Raw genomic sequence first — 15,154 nt, 5'->3', positions numbered from 1 at the left:
CCTGAGGCTGCGATAACCATCTTCTCTTAGGTCTGCAAAATCTACAGTGGTGTTAGTGTTGACTCTTTTTTTGGATCACTCAAAGCTGATAAGAATCTGAGGCGGCTTTTCAAATCTACAAACAGTTCACTCCAGCTAATACTGACATATAAACACTGGGACAGTGTTGGTATTCTACTGTTAATGGGCCGGTTCACTCAAATTACAAAAAAAGTGAGGTAAGGTATTTGCTTATGTTTTTTTAGTGAACTTTGTTCTTAGTGAACTTTGACACGCAGACTCGTACTGTTGACCATGCAAGTCTAAAATTATTATGCTATTAGCTTATTAGCTATGTCGCACCTTCTACTTTCTGCTGTGGGAGAATTAACTGCTCCACAAAAGAGGAATGATTCAGGACCATTAAGATAAAAACACACAATGCCACAGATGGATATTGATAATGATGAGAAATTGCATTTTTCTTTTAAACTTATTGCAGCTTTAAAACTCTGATACTGTAAGATATTTGCCTCTGAGCCTGATGATGGTGCATGAATAACTTTTACTGTAAATATATTTACAGTAAAAGTTACCGCTCTCATGGGAATCTCTTCTCTTCCAAACTTCGCCTCTAATGGATACTGGTAAGTAGTTGGTCTGAGAGGCTGCATGGCTCTCGTTGGCTGTGCGCTCCGAGGCGTCATCATCTGTCATCCAGCAGGAGCGCCTCATGCATGCGTCCTTCCCCGATCTCCTCCCATTGTGGAAACAGCTGTAGACCGTGAACCGTGGAGTGCGGCTCTGACACGGATTACCTGGATACCGGCTCGGGAGTCTGGGTGGGCATCAAGCAGCGAGAAATAGATAAGGAGCGTTTCTTTGATTCTCATAAAACACACATAAAAGTTTCACAAAGTTTCTTTTTGAATGGGACTATCTCCTTGAACATCAGCCATGGCCAGCCGGCTTTTCCACTTGCTGCATTTATTTCTGATTGTGGAGTTCAGCTCTTGTAAACTCGTCTCTGAGGATCTTGGTGGAGCCGTGCGTCAAGGTGCTGATGTCGCACCGGCGGTGGATCAGCGCGTCTTTGCGCACGAGAGCGCGAACCGGGACATGGTCTCCGTCAACATGTTCAAAGTGTACGAGAAGTACAGCAAAGAGCCGCGGAGCCAGAAGGACGGAAACACCGTGAGAAGTTTTAAAGCTGTCCCGAGTGAGTGACCGCGCGAGTCTGCACGAGCTGTGTTATCAGACTGAACAAACCAGACTTATCCAGTCATTACTATTAATATACATTAACGTTAATACATGTGGGAAGGGAAGTCTAAGTCAGTACATTATTTTATATACATTATCACTATTTTCTGCTTTATTAAAAACCTTTTATCTTCAGCCTGCCTTTATTTTTATTTTTTTTTATTGATTAACGAATATTGATTGGGCATTTTGTTAAAAAAAAAGACTAAGCAAGTTTAAAAGACCAACATTTCTCAGCTTTTTAAAATACTGAAATACCATGTTTAGTTTTTGAAGCATGCTTTGTGTTATTCAAGTCATAATAATTCAACTGATATCCACTCGCTGGTCATTTTAATCACAAACAATAGAAAGTGGTTAAAAGTCCATTTTTATGTCCAGAGGCAAAAATAATAAAATATAATAAATTATAAAAATAAGAAAAAAAAAATACAGAATGAACATACAGCATAATGATTCTCTCCTTTACCTTATAAAAACACATTTTGAAGTAACATAACCATTTTTATAGCACTTAAATGTAACTCTAGATTTATGCCATGTAAAGAGTGCTGTGTATGTCAATCTAAATCTCATTTTTGCTCTCCCATTGTAAAGAAGACTTTGCTTGTTTTAGTTACACTTATTTCTGTTGCAAAAAGGCCGAAAATTCACATTAAACTTGCAAAGTCCAATTTTATGCATGAAATAACTCCTCGTAAAAATATCTGATCTTAATTAGTTCAACAGTGGGACGTCCTGAACGCAGGGAGTTTTGTCAATCACGCAGCAGCTCTGGATTCCCTTTGGCCTAAACATCTTCACCTCCATGCTCCGTCAGTGTTGTGATTTACTGAACACGGGGACTTTAAGTCTGAAGCACCGTTAGCTCCCCGGTAGCTGTAACAGCCTAGGTGTTAGACAAGAGCCTATTATCACACCCAGACAGCGGCTGCACGGCGAAAAGCCTCAGAGGAGCTCCTTCTCCTATAAGCATTTCCATATGCCTACTACAGGCCTACTGGACTGATCCAATGTTTGTCTTTCAGGCTGTGGTGGAAGTGTGGGAGACAAGGTTCAACTTCAAGAGTATAGTGATCTAGGATGAGGTTTTTTTTTGTTCATGCGTGAGGCAGCCACTTTTAATGTGCTGCACTTAATATTTTCCATGCTGCCGCTTATGTCAGTCAGATGTGTTGAGAAACATTTTGTGGAAGATATATTGGCTTCTGTTATTCATGGTCAGTCAAACGTGCCAGAATGAGATGATAAAGCAGAGAAAGAGAAAAGAGAGGAAAAGGTTCAAGGCAGCAACTTGATCGCTTCGGTCGTCTTTATTGTTCGTTTCAGAGAGGGGTGCTCCTCCAGGGCTTCAGCATCTGTTTGACAAAACATCTGTATGATGACTATGAGTATGATTCTTAAAGCTATTAGACATTAGAAAAAGCTTGGAATGAAAATACGTTTTTTTTTTTTCAGTTTTCTCAGACGTTTTACAACTTGAAGAACTTGTTTTTCTTGTCATCCGTTTCATTCTTCTTCTTATTTCTTTTCAAATCTCCCAGGAGTCTCACATGGCAAAGAAGTGTTCCAGTTCAACCTGTCCTCCATCCCAGACTCAGAGCTCATCCTCTTTGCATCGTTTCACTTCCTCTACAAGCGGCCCCGCCACCACCAGCGACCGTGGCGTTTCCGAAGGCCCCGCCACCCTTCCGGCGGCCTCCATCATCCGCATCCTTCCTCCCCACAGCTCCTCTTCCGTGGATCATCCCCAAACTCAGCTTTTGCAACACCGCTGGGAAACATAACTCTGGCTCCTTTTAAGAAAGGCTCTTGGCAGTCGAGGGATGTAACGGCAGTGGTGAAACATGCCAAGGATGTCAAAGCGCTCGTGGTAACAGTGGAGTTTGATACAGAGTTTGGGGTGTCTCGGATGCAGCAGAGGAACCCTCACGGACAAGAGCGCCTCTCACCAGCCAACCTGCCGTATATTCTGGTATACGCTGACGACCGAGCAATAGATGAGCCAAACAGTGTGTCCATGTCACTCCAGCGGTACGGGCCCTTCCCTGTAGGGGACGACGCATCCTCCTCAGCCTCGAGGATCCGGAGGGAGCTTCACCTCCAGATCCAAACAAATGACATCCCCGAGGTCCAGTTCAACACCTTGAAGAACCACGAACTGTGGCAGAACACATATTTCCCAGCTAAAGCCAAAGCAGCAGTCAAACCGGGAAGGAAGCAGGGCCAGGAGAGCAGCGAAGGCCTGAACAAGCCACAGGTGCTGAGCTTCGATGAGAGGACGATGAAGAAGGCGAGGAGGAGACAGTGGAGCGAGCCCAGGGTTTGCTCCAGGAGGTACCTCAGGGTGGACTTCGCCGACATCGGCTGGAGCGAGTGGGTTCTGGCGCCAAAGTCGTTCGATGCTTACTACTGCGCCGGAACCTGTGGGTTCCCCATCCCTAAAGTGAGCATGATAAAAGATTAGACTTGGATTTAAATAAAATAACTTAGAGAATGCATGTGTTCATACACTGCATCTCACATCAGCACTTAAATAAACTGTAACTTCTGAAGTTGGATGTATTGCAGTGTGTATCCACATTATTAGATATTTGCTGGCTTAAGTTGAACATTGCTGTATTGGTGGACACAACTACACAGTATTTACTTGTATTTTTTTTAAAGAAACTCTACTTTTTGTGAGTTGTGGACTGAGACAAAGTTAAGTTTTATAGAAAAGTCCAGATTTGAATGGACGGGAAATGGACTGAAATTCACCCATTCATACACACACTCACACAACAGTGGTAGCAAGGTATCATGCATGGTGACAGCAGGAGCTGAGACCAACCCTGTTATTTAAATCAAAAATCCAAACTACACATTCAAATTCAAAAGCAAAGAAAGAGTCCAGATGATCTTTCAATTAAAAAAGGCAAAAAATCATGGAACACTTGAAATATTAAAATTACAATAGATATAATATTTTACAACAGTTTGTGTTCATTTGCTTTAATAAAAAATGCCTTTTGCTGTCACTTATTGCCTCAGGTGGTGCGGCCCTCCAATCACGCGACCATCCAGAGCATCGTCAGAGCTGTGGGAATCGTCCCCGGCGTCCCTGAACCGTGCTGCGTTCCAGAGAAGATGAGTCCTCTCAGCGTGCTTTTCCTCGACCCAAACAGGAATATGGTTCTCAAGGTTTACCCCGGCATGTCTGTGGATACGTGTGCCTGTCGGTAGGGCTGGAGCCACTGATCCGTCAGAAGGACATAACTATAGATTGAGGTTACAGCAGGAAGACACTTTTACTTTTCAGATCGAAGGCCAGTCGTGGTCAGACACTGAAGGCAACTGAGACGGACTGGAACTAAAGTGATATGACTGTCAGGGCTGTTGTTCCAGAGTCTCCGCCTGAATAACTTTTTCTCTGAGCTCTTGGACTTGTTTGGTGTCTACCGTGGCTTGACGTTGCCTTAACTTTTTCCTACTTATCTAACAACTTCCATTGTCTTTCTTCATTGATCCACCATCACTTATTTTTCCTTGCTCTTAAAGAAATCTGTATTTATAATTCTCTGTATTGATTAGCTGGATGTTGGATTCTACAGAGGTCCAGTAGGTACATTTCTTTGATTCTTAATAAGCTTTCTCTGTCCGTTTTTCTCTTGTTTTACATTTGGAAAGATTTATAAAATGATTTTTACCTGTTTTGTTTTTGAAACGGATTTGATTTGCTCTGGTCTCAGTCTTGATCGGATGATCTGGGTTTCAACGATTTTCTGAAACCTTCTGACATCTGTATCCTCTGCTGCTTGCCTCTGTCTTTCAAATTCAGACAGAAGTTTGGACAAACTGATGAACTGCACATTGACTCACAGACTCAGAAGGGTTTTGGACACAGAGGTTGAATGGCAGCTCATTTACATTCCACCAATTAAACCAACCCTTGTTGTGTAAATACTGCAGCTACTAACTCAAAACTAAAGGGTACTTGTTTCTAAGTGATGTGTCACTCATAGTGGGAGACATTGAACGCCTCCCATATGTTAGCAAGAAATGTTATTCATGCATGAGAGGTAATATCGTCTTTGAAATATATTTCAGTAGTCATTTGTTGATATCTTGTATATAATGTGTGTATTTTGCCACTGAGAGTTTAAGTAACAGAACCACTGTGTTGCATGTTTCTGCTACAGCAAAGGGAGAAAAAAAAATGGTGCGTTGCTGCCACCTGCTGTGCATTTTGGGAAAGTTGAATGGACATAATTTCAATTCAAAAAGTTTAAGTACTTTCTGTGTTTCCCCTTAATACATAAATACTGTTTATCCAATTGTACAGTTTGTAATATATACAGTAATGATGAAAGATAGACAAATGTATCCAACCTAACTGACTGTATGGCTAAAAGTGTATTTGAATAGTTTTATGTGTGTTTTAACAAACAAACCACAGACATAATGTATGCTTGGTATGGAAATAAACTAAATTGTATATACAGCCAAAAATAAATATTGGCTTTATTAGGTTTTATAAGTTTATAAAGCTACACGTCTACATTTGACATATACTGTATCTTAGCATAACATACTGCATAACAATATAATATATAGTAATATAACATCCACCATACATATACATTAGATATCAACACATTAGATTACATATATTTTATTTTAAGGCTGATATTTTGGTTTATTGGTGTATTGTGCTAATCGTTTATTATTTTTTATTAAATAATAGGTTTTTGGACAGTTAAATGTATCAAATGCCATGATTATGTTTTTTCTCTGAGTTAAACTACAACTGAAGTACTGAAATTGAAATACAAGTCCCTCGTCTGTAGACAAAAGTGATTGTATTCAATTTTATTTTTTTATTTTTTTTAAAGGTCCCATATTGTATAAGTGAGATTTCCATGTGTTGTTTGATTATAGATCAGGTCTAGGTTCTATATCAATGCTGTGAAAGTATCAAAGCGCTCAGTCCACAGAAAAATCTGCATAGCCTGTATTCAGAAACTGAGCCTTAAAAAGAGCCCTGAGCCCCACCCAACCGGACCCCCCATCCAACCTTAAAAATTTGCTTTCTCTGAGTGTTTACCTGAACTTTGCTATATTTTTACTCAGAAAACAGTCAGCCAATCACAGCCTCCTCTCTTCTGATTGGCTCACCGACCTGTTGTTACTAGAGCTCCAGAGAAAACCTGAGAGAGGAGATGTAAAACTAAACTGAGATGGTTTTTGGTTCTTAAAGCTCTCATGGATATCAACACTTCAAATAAAATACAGTAAAAGTGTAAAATATGGGACCTTTAACATACAGTTTTGGTGAACATAGCAAAGCATTTACACATAGCAAAGATTTTTCCCTAAAGAGTTGGTGGAGACCAAAAACAGATATAAAAGCGTGTGAATACTGGACTCATATTTGCCAAATTAGGGTTAGAAACAGGACCACCAATGTTGCTGCGTGTATCCTGGATGTGTAAATAGGCTCGTTAGCCATATCAACTTTACAAGGTAATTTGTGCTTCTTCTCCCAAATAGCTAAAAGTTAATGCTGCTTCAAGGAGCTGTTAAAAATAAAATAATTAATTGGAGAGTTTTAATGTTCCATGGTGGTCTAATTGCTGTTTCAAAGCCTTTTGCGCCCTGATATTCTGAAGGAAACACTTGGGTACTTGTGAATTTCTTGACCTGAAAACAGATAAACATTGAATATACGGAGAGAACAGTGGCACATTTGACCGTGCAGCCCTCAACAAATATCAGTATCAGTCATCAAACACCACAGGCTATTGGCCAAACCCTCTTTTAATCTAACAGGATTTTACTACATATTTCTCTACCGTGTAATGAGATGACCACAGTTTCACAACAGAACTTTCTCAGTCCAGTTTTGACCCTCTGTGTTTGTTTTCATCCTGCGTGCCGACATTATTTGCTGTATCCATGCCAGTAGATTTTGTCATTGCCTTTCATCACTGATTGACTCCAAGAAAGCACAGCCAATGAAAGCATTTTTATGAAACGCCGCATGGGCCGAGTACTGACTGACTGCATGGCTGAAAGACAGAAATTCCAAGATAGGTCAACGTCCCCAGACACATCAGCTTGTGGTTCAGGCCTCAAAACCCCCACAGGAACCTAGGAGTCCCACTATCCCGTCTACCATCCAGGACTTACAGAATGTAGTGATGAAGGCCTCCACCTTCATGTCTTTGAATAGAAATAATTTCTGCTCTTGTACCTTTCAGATTTTACAGATTCCCATTATTAATCTTTATCACTTCATGAACTCTTTTCCATGAGTTGTTCTTTTGCCCTGAAGCATCCTGATGTTCACAGGAAGTGATTCTATGTTTATTGTTTTCTTGAAATAAATATAAGAAGAACTGAGCAGTTAGTGATGGCCACCATGGATGAACAGAACACTACAAAGGGAAGGAAAAATTCAATGACTTTTGTGATCCCCTGACTTTTACCAGCAGGTTTACATTTATGGTTTTGAATGAGATTTTTATGCCCCGCCAGGATATATTAAAAATAACTTTGGTATTCCAGTGACCTTCCATCTAATGCCCACATCAAGTCAAAATCTTAAGTTGGCACAGCTGAGGTCAAAGTTCAACAAATTTAAACTTTCAGAGCTTTTTCTGTGATAATGTGAATATGTTTTCAGTCATGTTAATTTAGTCTAGTTAACATAGAGTGACATACTGCCCTCTATGTAACTGATTATGAGAGGTTTTTTGAGATTATCTCTCTTGAAAATTGCACATTCCTGTGCTTATTTTGGGTCTCTCAAAGAAATTATCTTCCCTTATCAGCACTATTAAAAGTGTGTGGTCTACAATGTGCAGTGGTTGGATGCAAGATAAAAAAAAAAACTGGAAGGAACATGTAGTAATAATGGTGGTAAAGAATGCAATGTTCTGTTTTGTTTCTTTTAAGCAGTTTTGTTTCCACTGGCCTGAACAGTTTCACCCTCAAGCTGGGAAAAGGCATTTTATGGAAATGTCTGCTTGTCAGTAACCTCACAGTTTCCATTGCCTCCCTCATTATCGCCGTCAAGTGTTTACAGTGTCTTCATTAGCAGCCAGCCCTCTAATGATAACAAAGCTTAAAAGAAGGCATCAATGACAGTGATAAGCATGGCCAAGCTACTATTTTGGTTGACACAAGTCCCCCTGTTTACTCTGGGAGCATGGGAGCGGACATCAGGACTGTTGTCCTTGCATGGGGGATCTCCATTTTCAAACCTTGCCATCGCAAAGTCTGTTTTCACGCCGGGAAGAAGGTAAAGATTGTGCCAGCTCAGTGGATTGGAGAGGATATAATTTCAAAATGCTGAGCTTCAGAGCATTTCTATTTGAGGTTTGTTTGAGTCTGGTTGTTTCTACGGGCTCCTGTACCTGTAAACCTCTCAATAATGACATCCAAAGCGAGGACGCTGAGGGATTCTACTCTCAGCTGTCAGAGGTGGACCTTCTGGAGGAGGAAGATACAGACTTGAGGACGGAGACCCTCCTGGGTACCATGAAGGAGGGCTTTTTGAGAAAACTCAACTTGTCAGATGTTCCTCAGGAGCACAGCAAGATCTGCCCTCCACAGTTCATGATGGAGCTCTACAACAAGTACGCTTCGGACAGCTCGGCAATCCCTCAGTCTGATGTCATACGAAGTTTCGCTGTCCAAGGTGAGCAGCGTTTAACTTGTCAAGAGAGAAGTGAGATCATTTTCTGTCAAGTTGATGGGAGTGAGATATTCCTGGGTAATTCATATTATTAAAGCTGCAGTAGTGGTTCCCAACGTTTTTGGCTTGTGACCCTTCTAAAACCCTCTTCACTGTAATCAAAAGTGATCTTTGTTTGATATTTTTACAGGCCTTAAGATCTTAAGATAAAACATAAGAAGGAAAAAAACAATTAAAAATATATTTTTTTAAAACAATGTAATTTTGTGTAGCAGAAATCTGATATCCTTGCAGACCTTCAGATTTATCTTGTAACCCCTTGTTGGGGTCCCGACCCCCAGGCTGGGAACCATTGCTTTAGAGTATCCCAGAGCATTTTCTTTCATTGAACAGTTGCACAACAGCATGATAGCCTAATTACTGCCCCCAAAGACTAAAATGCTTGGATCTTTTCTACAAATGACCAAATAGAAAACATACCTAACAGTTACTCACTCCCACTATATCAAAGTTGAACTGAAATTTGAATTCTCTTCGCTTTATGTGTTGAAATATCTTTGTGAAAATTGTGAAAACAGTGTGCTTCACGACTGGAGTTTCCTATGGCAGTGTTTCACATTCAACAACCACAGTTGCTACGGGACAGGCTGTCAGAGCCCTGTAAAGCCCACAAACAATTTATCCACTTTTCAACAAGCCCACGTAGCATTGGTTATGTATTGTTAGCAATTTAAGGAATCTGTCCCTTACAAAGATCAACATTTGGGAGCTGGACCCACCATCATGCTGTTAAGTTTGTATTCCACCCAAAAAGTGGAAGCTACCAAGCTAGGCTAACTAGCTTCCATGTTGAGGGTTAAAGCGAGTTTAGTTTTAGCCTTAGTTTGCTGACATAAGCACTGATTCCCCGTTAGATGTTACATTTGGTTCATGTTATTTCAACATCTGCACGGCAGCTCATGCACACTTTAGTTTTTGTCCTTATCAACAATAGGCAGGGGTCTAGCTAGTGTTAGTCGAGTTAGCTGAGCAACTGCTGAGTCAACACTTTATAAGTTACTTAGATTTGACAACCCACAACATGGAGTGACAAACATACAAGTCTAGGTGTATATATATATAACCAAACACCAGGGATATAGGGTGCTGATTTCTTCTGGAAAATAAACTTTAAGTTCAGTCCAACATCTATGTATGTAATCCCAAGTCATACTGTAGAAATCACAGCTGTTTCAAATGAACCCTTTCATCTCTTTGATCTCTCCAACAGATATCACTCTCTTTGTGACAAATGGCACAAAGTCAAAACACAGGCTGCACTTCAATGTCAGCATCCCCAGCCATGAAAAGATCACCACGGCTAAACTACAGCTCTTCTTCTTCCCGGATGCCAGGGCAAGGGTCACCGCCCACAGTTTCAAGGCCACCGTCAAAGTTTATGAAGTGGATCGCAACGATTTGACATCCACAACCCAGCTGCTGGTTGGCAAAGAGATGATAGGCTCGCAGAGTATGTGGACAACGTTTGATGTAACCACAGCTATTCAGAGCTGGATCAAGTCAAGCAATGGAGCAACTGTTTTTGATGTAGTGGTGGATAGGAAAGACTGTGGGGCTCCTGATGGTGGAGAGGAAGGAGCAGGCTGTTTAAATATGAGTGTGTCTGTTGGAGATAACACTTCAGCAGCCATGATAGTGTTCTCAGATGACCTGGGTAGCAGGAGGAGGGAGACAAGGAAGGAGCTAAGAGAGATGATTCTCCATGAAGAAGAAACCATCTTACACTCAGGCGCCGACTGGAACAGAGAAGAGGAACTTCAAAATGAGATCCCGGAAGCTCAGCATCCACGGAGAAACAAAAGAAAGGCAGAGCGGGAATACTGCCGGCGGACCTCACTCAAGGTCAACTTTAAAGACATCGGCTGGGACAGCTGGATTGTGGCGCCTCCAGAATATGACGCCTTCGAATGTCGAGGCCTGTGTTACCACCCGCTGACGGACGAATCGACCCCATCCAAACACGCCCTCATCCAGACACTGCTCAACATCAGGGACCCCAAGAAGGCCAACATGGCATGCTGCGTCCCCATCAAACTGGACCCCATCACAGTCATGTATCAGGAGAACGGACGTCTCACTATAAGATACCTGTATGAGGAGATGAAGGTGGCTGAGTGTGGCTGCAGGTAGTTGAGGATGGTCAATTTGCTCTTGTGGTAGCCCAGGTGAATGTATAATGAATAAATAATATGAATAAAACATGTCCAAGAGCGTCTATTACATCAGTCATATTTTATAATAAGACCTAGAGTCAACAGCCATGCTAGCAGTTCTGATAGCAGCTCCGTGCCCTGATATGCAATGATAATAAAGCATCTATATATCTATACAAAGTACAGCTGAGGCTGCGAATTTCATATGTTTTCCAGGCTATAACTGGATCAAAAAGTGCTAGATGAGAAGACAAACTTATTAAAATTCATCCTCTGGGGATCATGAATGTGCATACCAAAAATTTACAGCAATCCATCCAATGGTTGACCAGATATTTAAAAAAATATATCAAACTCATGGTGATACGAAAAGGAAAAATCCAAAAAGCCACCAAAGTCAGTAGGATCAATCTTCTTGGGGTCATGAATGTCCACACAAAGCATCATAGCAATCCATCCTGTAGTTGCTGAGATATTTCAGTGTGGACCAAAGTGGTGTACCAACTCACAGACCAACATTGCCATATCTAAAGCCTCACTGCTACCATGGCTAATAGAATTAACTGTGCTGAAATTACATATACTGTATGAATATTTTTACACTGTAGCCTTGAAATAAACTCAAAAATAGTGAAATGTCTTGAATTCAGTGCAACAGAAGAACCACCAACATGTCAATCCTTTTCTGTTTCCAAATGTATATTCATGTGCTGAAATAGATCTTATTTAGAACAGTTGACCTTTGCTAAAATTATGTCATTTTTCACCTGATAACACTATCCAGCAGAAAACCAAAGGACACAGACATTTTTACATTGTATATTTGTTGTATGTAAAAAGCTTGCAATATGTTGGCTTAATATGTTTTTAGTTTCAAAACTAATAAAAAATACATTTTTTGTAGGAAATACTGTAAAACGGACCAAAATTTTTAATATGTATGTATATATATATATATATATATATATATATATATATGTATATATATATACATACATTTATATATAGTATAATATATATACTGTTGGTTAATCTTAAGCAGATCCATTAATAATGCAGTGTTTGTAAAACAAATAAATTGACCAGTTGGCATTAATAGGATGGCATTTAATGGCACAGCTGTTCATCTGCTAATCTCATGCTACACACAATGTAAATCTGTATATTGCTATTGTAAGTGTTTATAATAATATATATATTGTAGCAGTCTGCAAATTACTGCCACACAGACTTGTACAGAAGGTTCTGCTTATACCATGGTTAGTTTTTGCATGCTACATTGCTGCTGTTGCTTCTACCATAGGAGAAACTGTGTAGAAAGTTCTGTATTGCTATGCAGGGCAGCTGTAGCAAACGTCAGCAGTGGACATGACTGCAAGGTCTGTATTCATCTATATGAGGCTGACATTCTTACAAATCAGACAGAATAATAGCTTAACCATGCAGTTTCAATCTGCCAAATGCATAATAAAATCTGCTTTCCTCTGTGTGTTAGAGCTGCTGACTCTAATATAACTCAATCCATCTAGCATGAAGTGGAGAGTTTTTACAGTGCTGTATGTCTCATGATGTCTACATTTCCATTTTGAGGTTTTGATACAGTTTATCCCGCACTTAGTGCATTGCATAACGTTTTGGCATGACATAATGTCTTTTTCTGTCAAATTCTTACCCCTTTAACTTCCGGTGGTGACTATACGGTAGTGTACCAAGAGACATAAAAACCACCAGAGACTAGCGCACCAAATACAACTCAATTGACACACAAGAATACGTAATTCCATCTTTATTGTCTCTTTTTTTTCCTCGCATCTTAGTACCTGCCACTAAAGAATCAAGGTAACATGTTCTGATGAAGGTGGCACAGCTGGATCAGCTGTTATTCAGCCTTAACAGCTGTATTTCTACTTTTAATGGTCTGGAATTGATGGATATATCCACTGTCCAAATAAAAAGAAGGATGCAGTTACCACCACCAGCACAGATGTGTTTTTGTCAGTGTCTGTCCATGTTTACTCATAAAAAGTTTGTTTTTTATACTGTGTGCAGATCTGTTAAACATCATTGTGTATAAGGATACTGAATGCACATGAAACTGTTTGTTGTGGATCATAGCCCTTGTAGAATAAAAGTTAAAATAGTGTCCATATGTGTGGAGTAGCATTACATTTTAAACACACACTTTTATGGGGCGGGACGTTTTTCCACTAAATAAATTAAGTAGCAGGGGGATGACTGAGTCCTGCACCAAGTTACAGTTGTGTCCCACTCCTCATTAGATGACAGTGAAAACAGCTGTACATTGTTGTATCCTCTCAGCAGTGACTTCACACTGTCAAGTAGTTAAAGGAAGTGTGAATTTCTCAGTCACTGGTCTGTAGTTGGAGATATGTAAATAGATTCCCGCGAGGCTGTGGGTTTTCTTTGTCGACTTGTTTACTTCAGTTTTCTTTTTGGCTCTTATCTATAAAAGTTTTTAAGTTTAATGTCTTACATACAAGTGTTTTCACTTAGTTTGCTACCTCACTTGACTTCAATTTCAAACTGTGCATGGAGTTTGATGACCCAAGAAAGTTCCCAGCATAGCTTTCCTGACCTCAACCACTGAGTTGGGTGTAGCTATGCTGCCAACTGCTACGCTGAGACCTAATTACCAACTTTTTTTTGCAAGGACTCCTACCTGCATTTGATCCAATGCTCATTATCCATTTCAAAGTTGTCCAGTGCCAATCAATGTGCTGCTCTTTGAGGTGTTACTATACAATAAAGCCCACAATATAATTTACTGCCAAAATAAAAATACCAAAAACAGAAAACACACACTAACCTCCAAACTGCAACAACCATGGATATAAACAGCAGAATGCACTTAGAATTAAATGATCCACTCACAGTTGGAATAACAACCTCCACAACTCCACATTTCACACAATTGCAATTCTATTTGTAACTGTATTTTAAGCAAGTTAGAATTTAGGGATTTCCTTGCTGTTCTTATATTTGACACACGAGGACAAAGTATTACAGAATTCAGCATTTCAAAAGTCTTGATTAGCATCCTGGGAATTGGCAAAGAGGGGATTGTGTTATGTAATGCATGAGGCGGTATTAAAAGTTAAGACGTTAAGATTAGCTGAGCACAGGGCAGAGATTACATCCGGCTTCATAATTCTGAGCTGCAAAAATGTCTGGATCAGGGTCTTATGAGGTCCTGCACTGAAGTCATTATTCATGTCAGGTTCAAGCTCAACATACAGATCTAATTCTTCAAATTAAATGAAAGGGTTACAACCTGTCCGCTTGGCACTTGGGCAATTAAATGTTATTTAGGGGGACACTTTCCTTTTAACACTATCCACTAAATGAAATATGTCACTTTTGATTAAAGAGTACACCAGGAAAGGCAATATTATAAAGCAAGGCAGTAGAAAGTGGGAAGTAAGCTAGTAATTCAGCATTCAGTCCAGATAAAAACTTTACAATCAACCTTTTGTTCCCCAGAGTGCGGGTATGTTTTTTTCCATTCTGATCCCGCATGTGTTTTAAGAAGGCTTTGCCACGTGTCCACAAACTGTGTAATCATGTCACCAGTGGAGCGACCCAGACATGACCCGTAAAGCTACCAATGGCACCAAAATACACTACCCTAAGCTTTCATAACAGACGAGGGAGAGGGAGTGAGAGTGAGGGGAAAAGAGGGTGAGAGTTTCTGGTTAGGCTTTTGCACCCACCAGCATATTTCTCTATTTCTTTGTTTCTAAAAAGAAGTTTGAGGTAGTATATTACAACACAGGGGTAATTGCAGATGCAGATGCAGGCTTTAATTCAAGCCTGAATAAGAAAACAGTGTAATTATAATAAGTAGTAAATTGTTAAGTATTTTGGACAAGACAAAGCAACTGTATAAGAGTTCAATTAAAGTAAGAACTGAAAAATGTAATGTACCATTTTTTTTTCTATCTGCTATTGTCTGCTCGCTGATGCACCACATTTAATGCGATTAAAGGTTTATTGAGTA

General features: G+C 40.0%; 2 protein-coding genes across 3 annotated transcripts; both read left to right on the top strand.

The window, feature by feature from the left end:
• The first annotated feature begins 638 nt into the window (after positions 1-638).
• Positions 639-6,827, top strand: gdf10b (growth differentiation factor 10b). Its single transcript, XM_056365192.1, has 3 exons — positions 639-1,198; positions 2,787-3,688; positions 4,276-6,827. Exons 1-3 carry the CDS (start codon positions 937-939, stop codon positions 4,465-4,467), a joined length of 1,356 nt encoding a protein of 451 aa, XP_056221167.1. The 5' UTR covers positions 639-936; the 3' UTR covers positions 4,468-6,827.
• Positions 6,828-8,392: 1,565 nt separating this feature from the next.
• gdf2 (growth differentiation factor 2) lies at positions 8,393-13,279 on the top strand. 2 transcript variants are annotated; one of them, XM_056366263.1, is made up of 3 exons: positions 8,420-8,527; positions 8,605-8,926; positions 10,194-13,279. In XM_056366263.1, the coding sequence occupies exons 1-3, from the start codon at positions 8,435-8,437 to the stop codon at positions 11,111-11,113; spliced, it is 1,335 nt and encodes a 444-aa protein (XP_056222238.1). In that variant the 5' UTR covers positions 8,420-8,434; the 3' UTR covers positions 11,114-13,279. The 2 variants fall into 2 exon arrangements, with proteins under 2 accessions (XP_056222237.1, XP_056222238.1); XM_056366262.1 differs by having other exon boundaries at positions 8,393-8,926.
• Positions 13,280-15,154: the final 1,875 nt, after the last annotated feature.

This window comes from Seriola aureovittata, chromosome 21, assembly GCF_021018895.1.
Source record: "Seriola aureovittata isolate HTS-2021-v1 ecotype China chromosome 21, ASM2101889v1, whole genome shotgun sequence".
NCBI lineage: Eukaryota > Metazoa > Chordata > Actinopteri > Carangiformes > Carangidae > Seriola > Seriola aureovittata.
The sequence above is the reverse complement of the archived record's forward strand: the minus strand, read 5'-3'. Positions and strand labels throughout refer to the sequence as shown.

Coding starts and splice junctions, on each gene's coding strand:
- gdf10b (XM_056365192.1), top strand. CDS start 937: ATGGCCAGCCGGCTTTTCCACTTGCTGCATTTATTTCTGATTGTGGAG. Junction 1,199..2,786: donor AAGTTTTAAAGCTGTCCCGA/GTGAGTGACCGC, acceptor CAAATCTCCCAG/GAGTCTCACATGGCAAAGAA. Junction 3,689..4,275: donor GTGGGTTCCCCATCCCTAAA/GTGAGCATGATA, acceptor TTATTGCCTCAG/GTGGTGCGGCCCTCCAATCA.
- gdf2 (XM_056366262.1), top strand. CDS start 8,467: ATGGGGGATCTCCATTTTCAAACCTTGCCATCGCAAAGTCTGTTTTCA. Junction 8,927..10,193: donor ACGAAGTTTCGCTGTCCAAG/GTGAGCAGCGTT, acceptor TCTCTCCAACAG/ATATCACTCTCTTTGTGACA.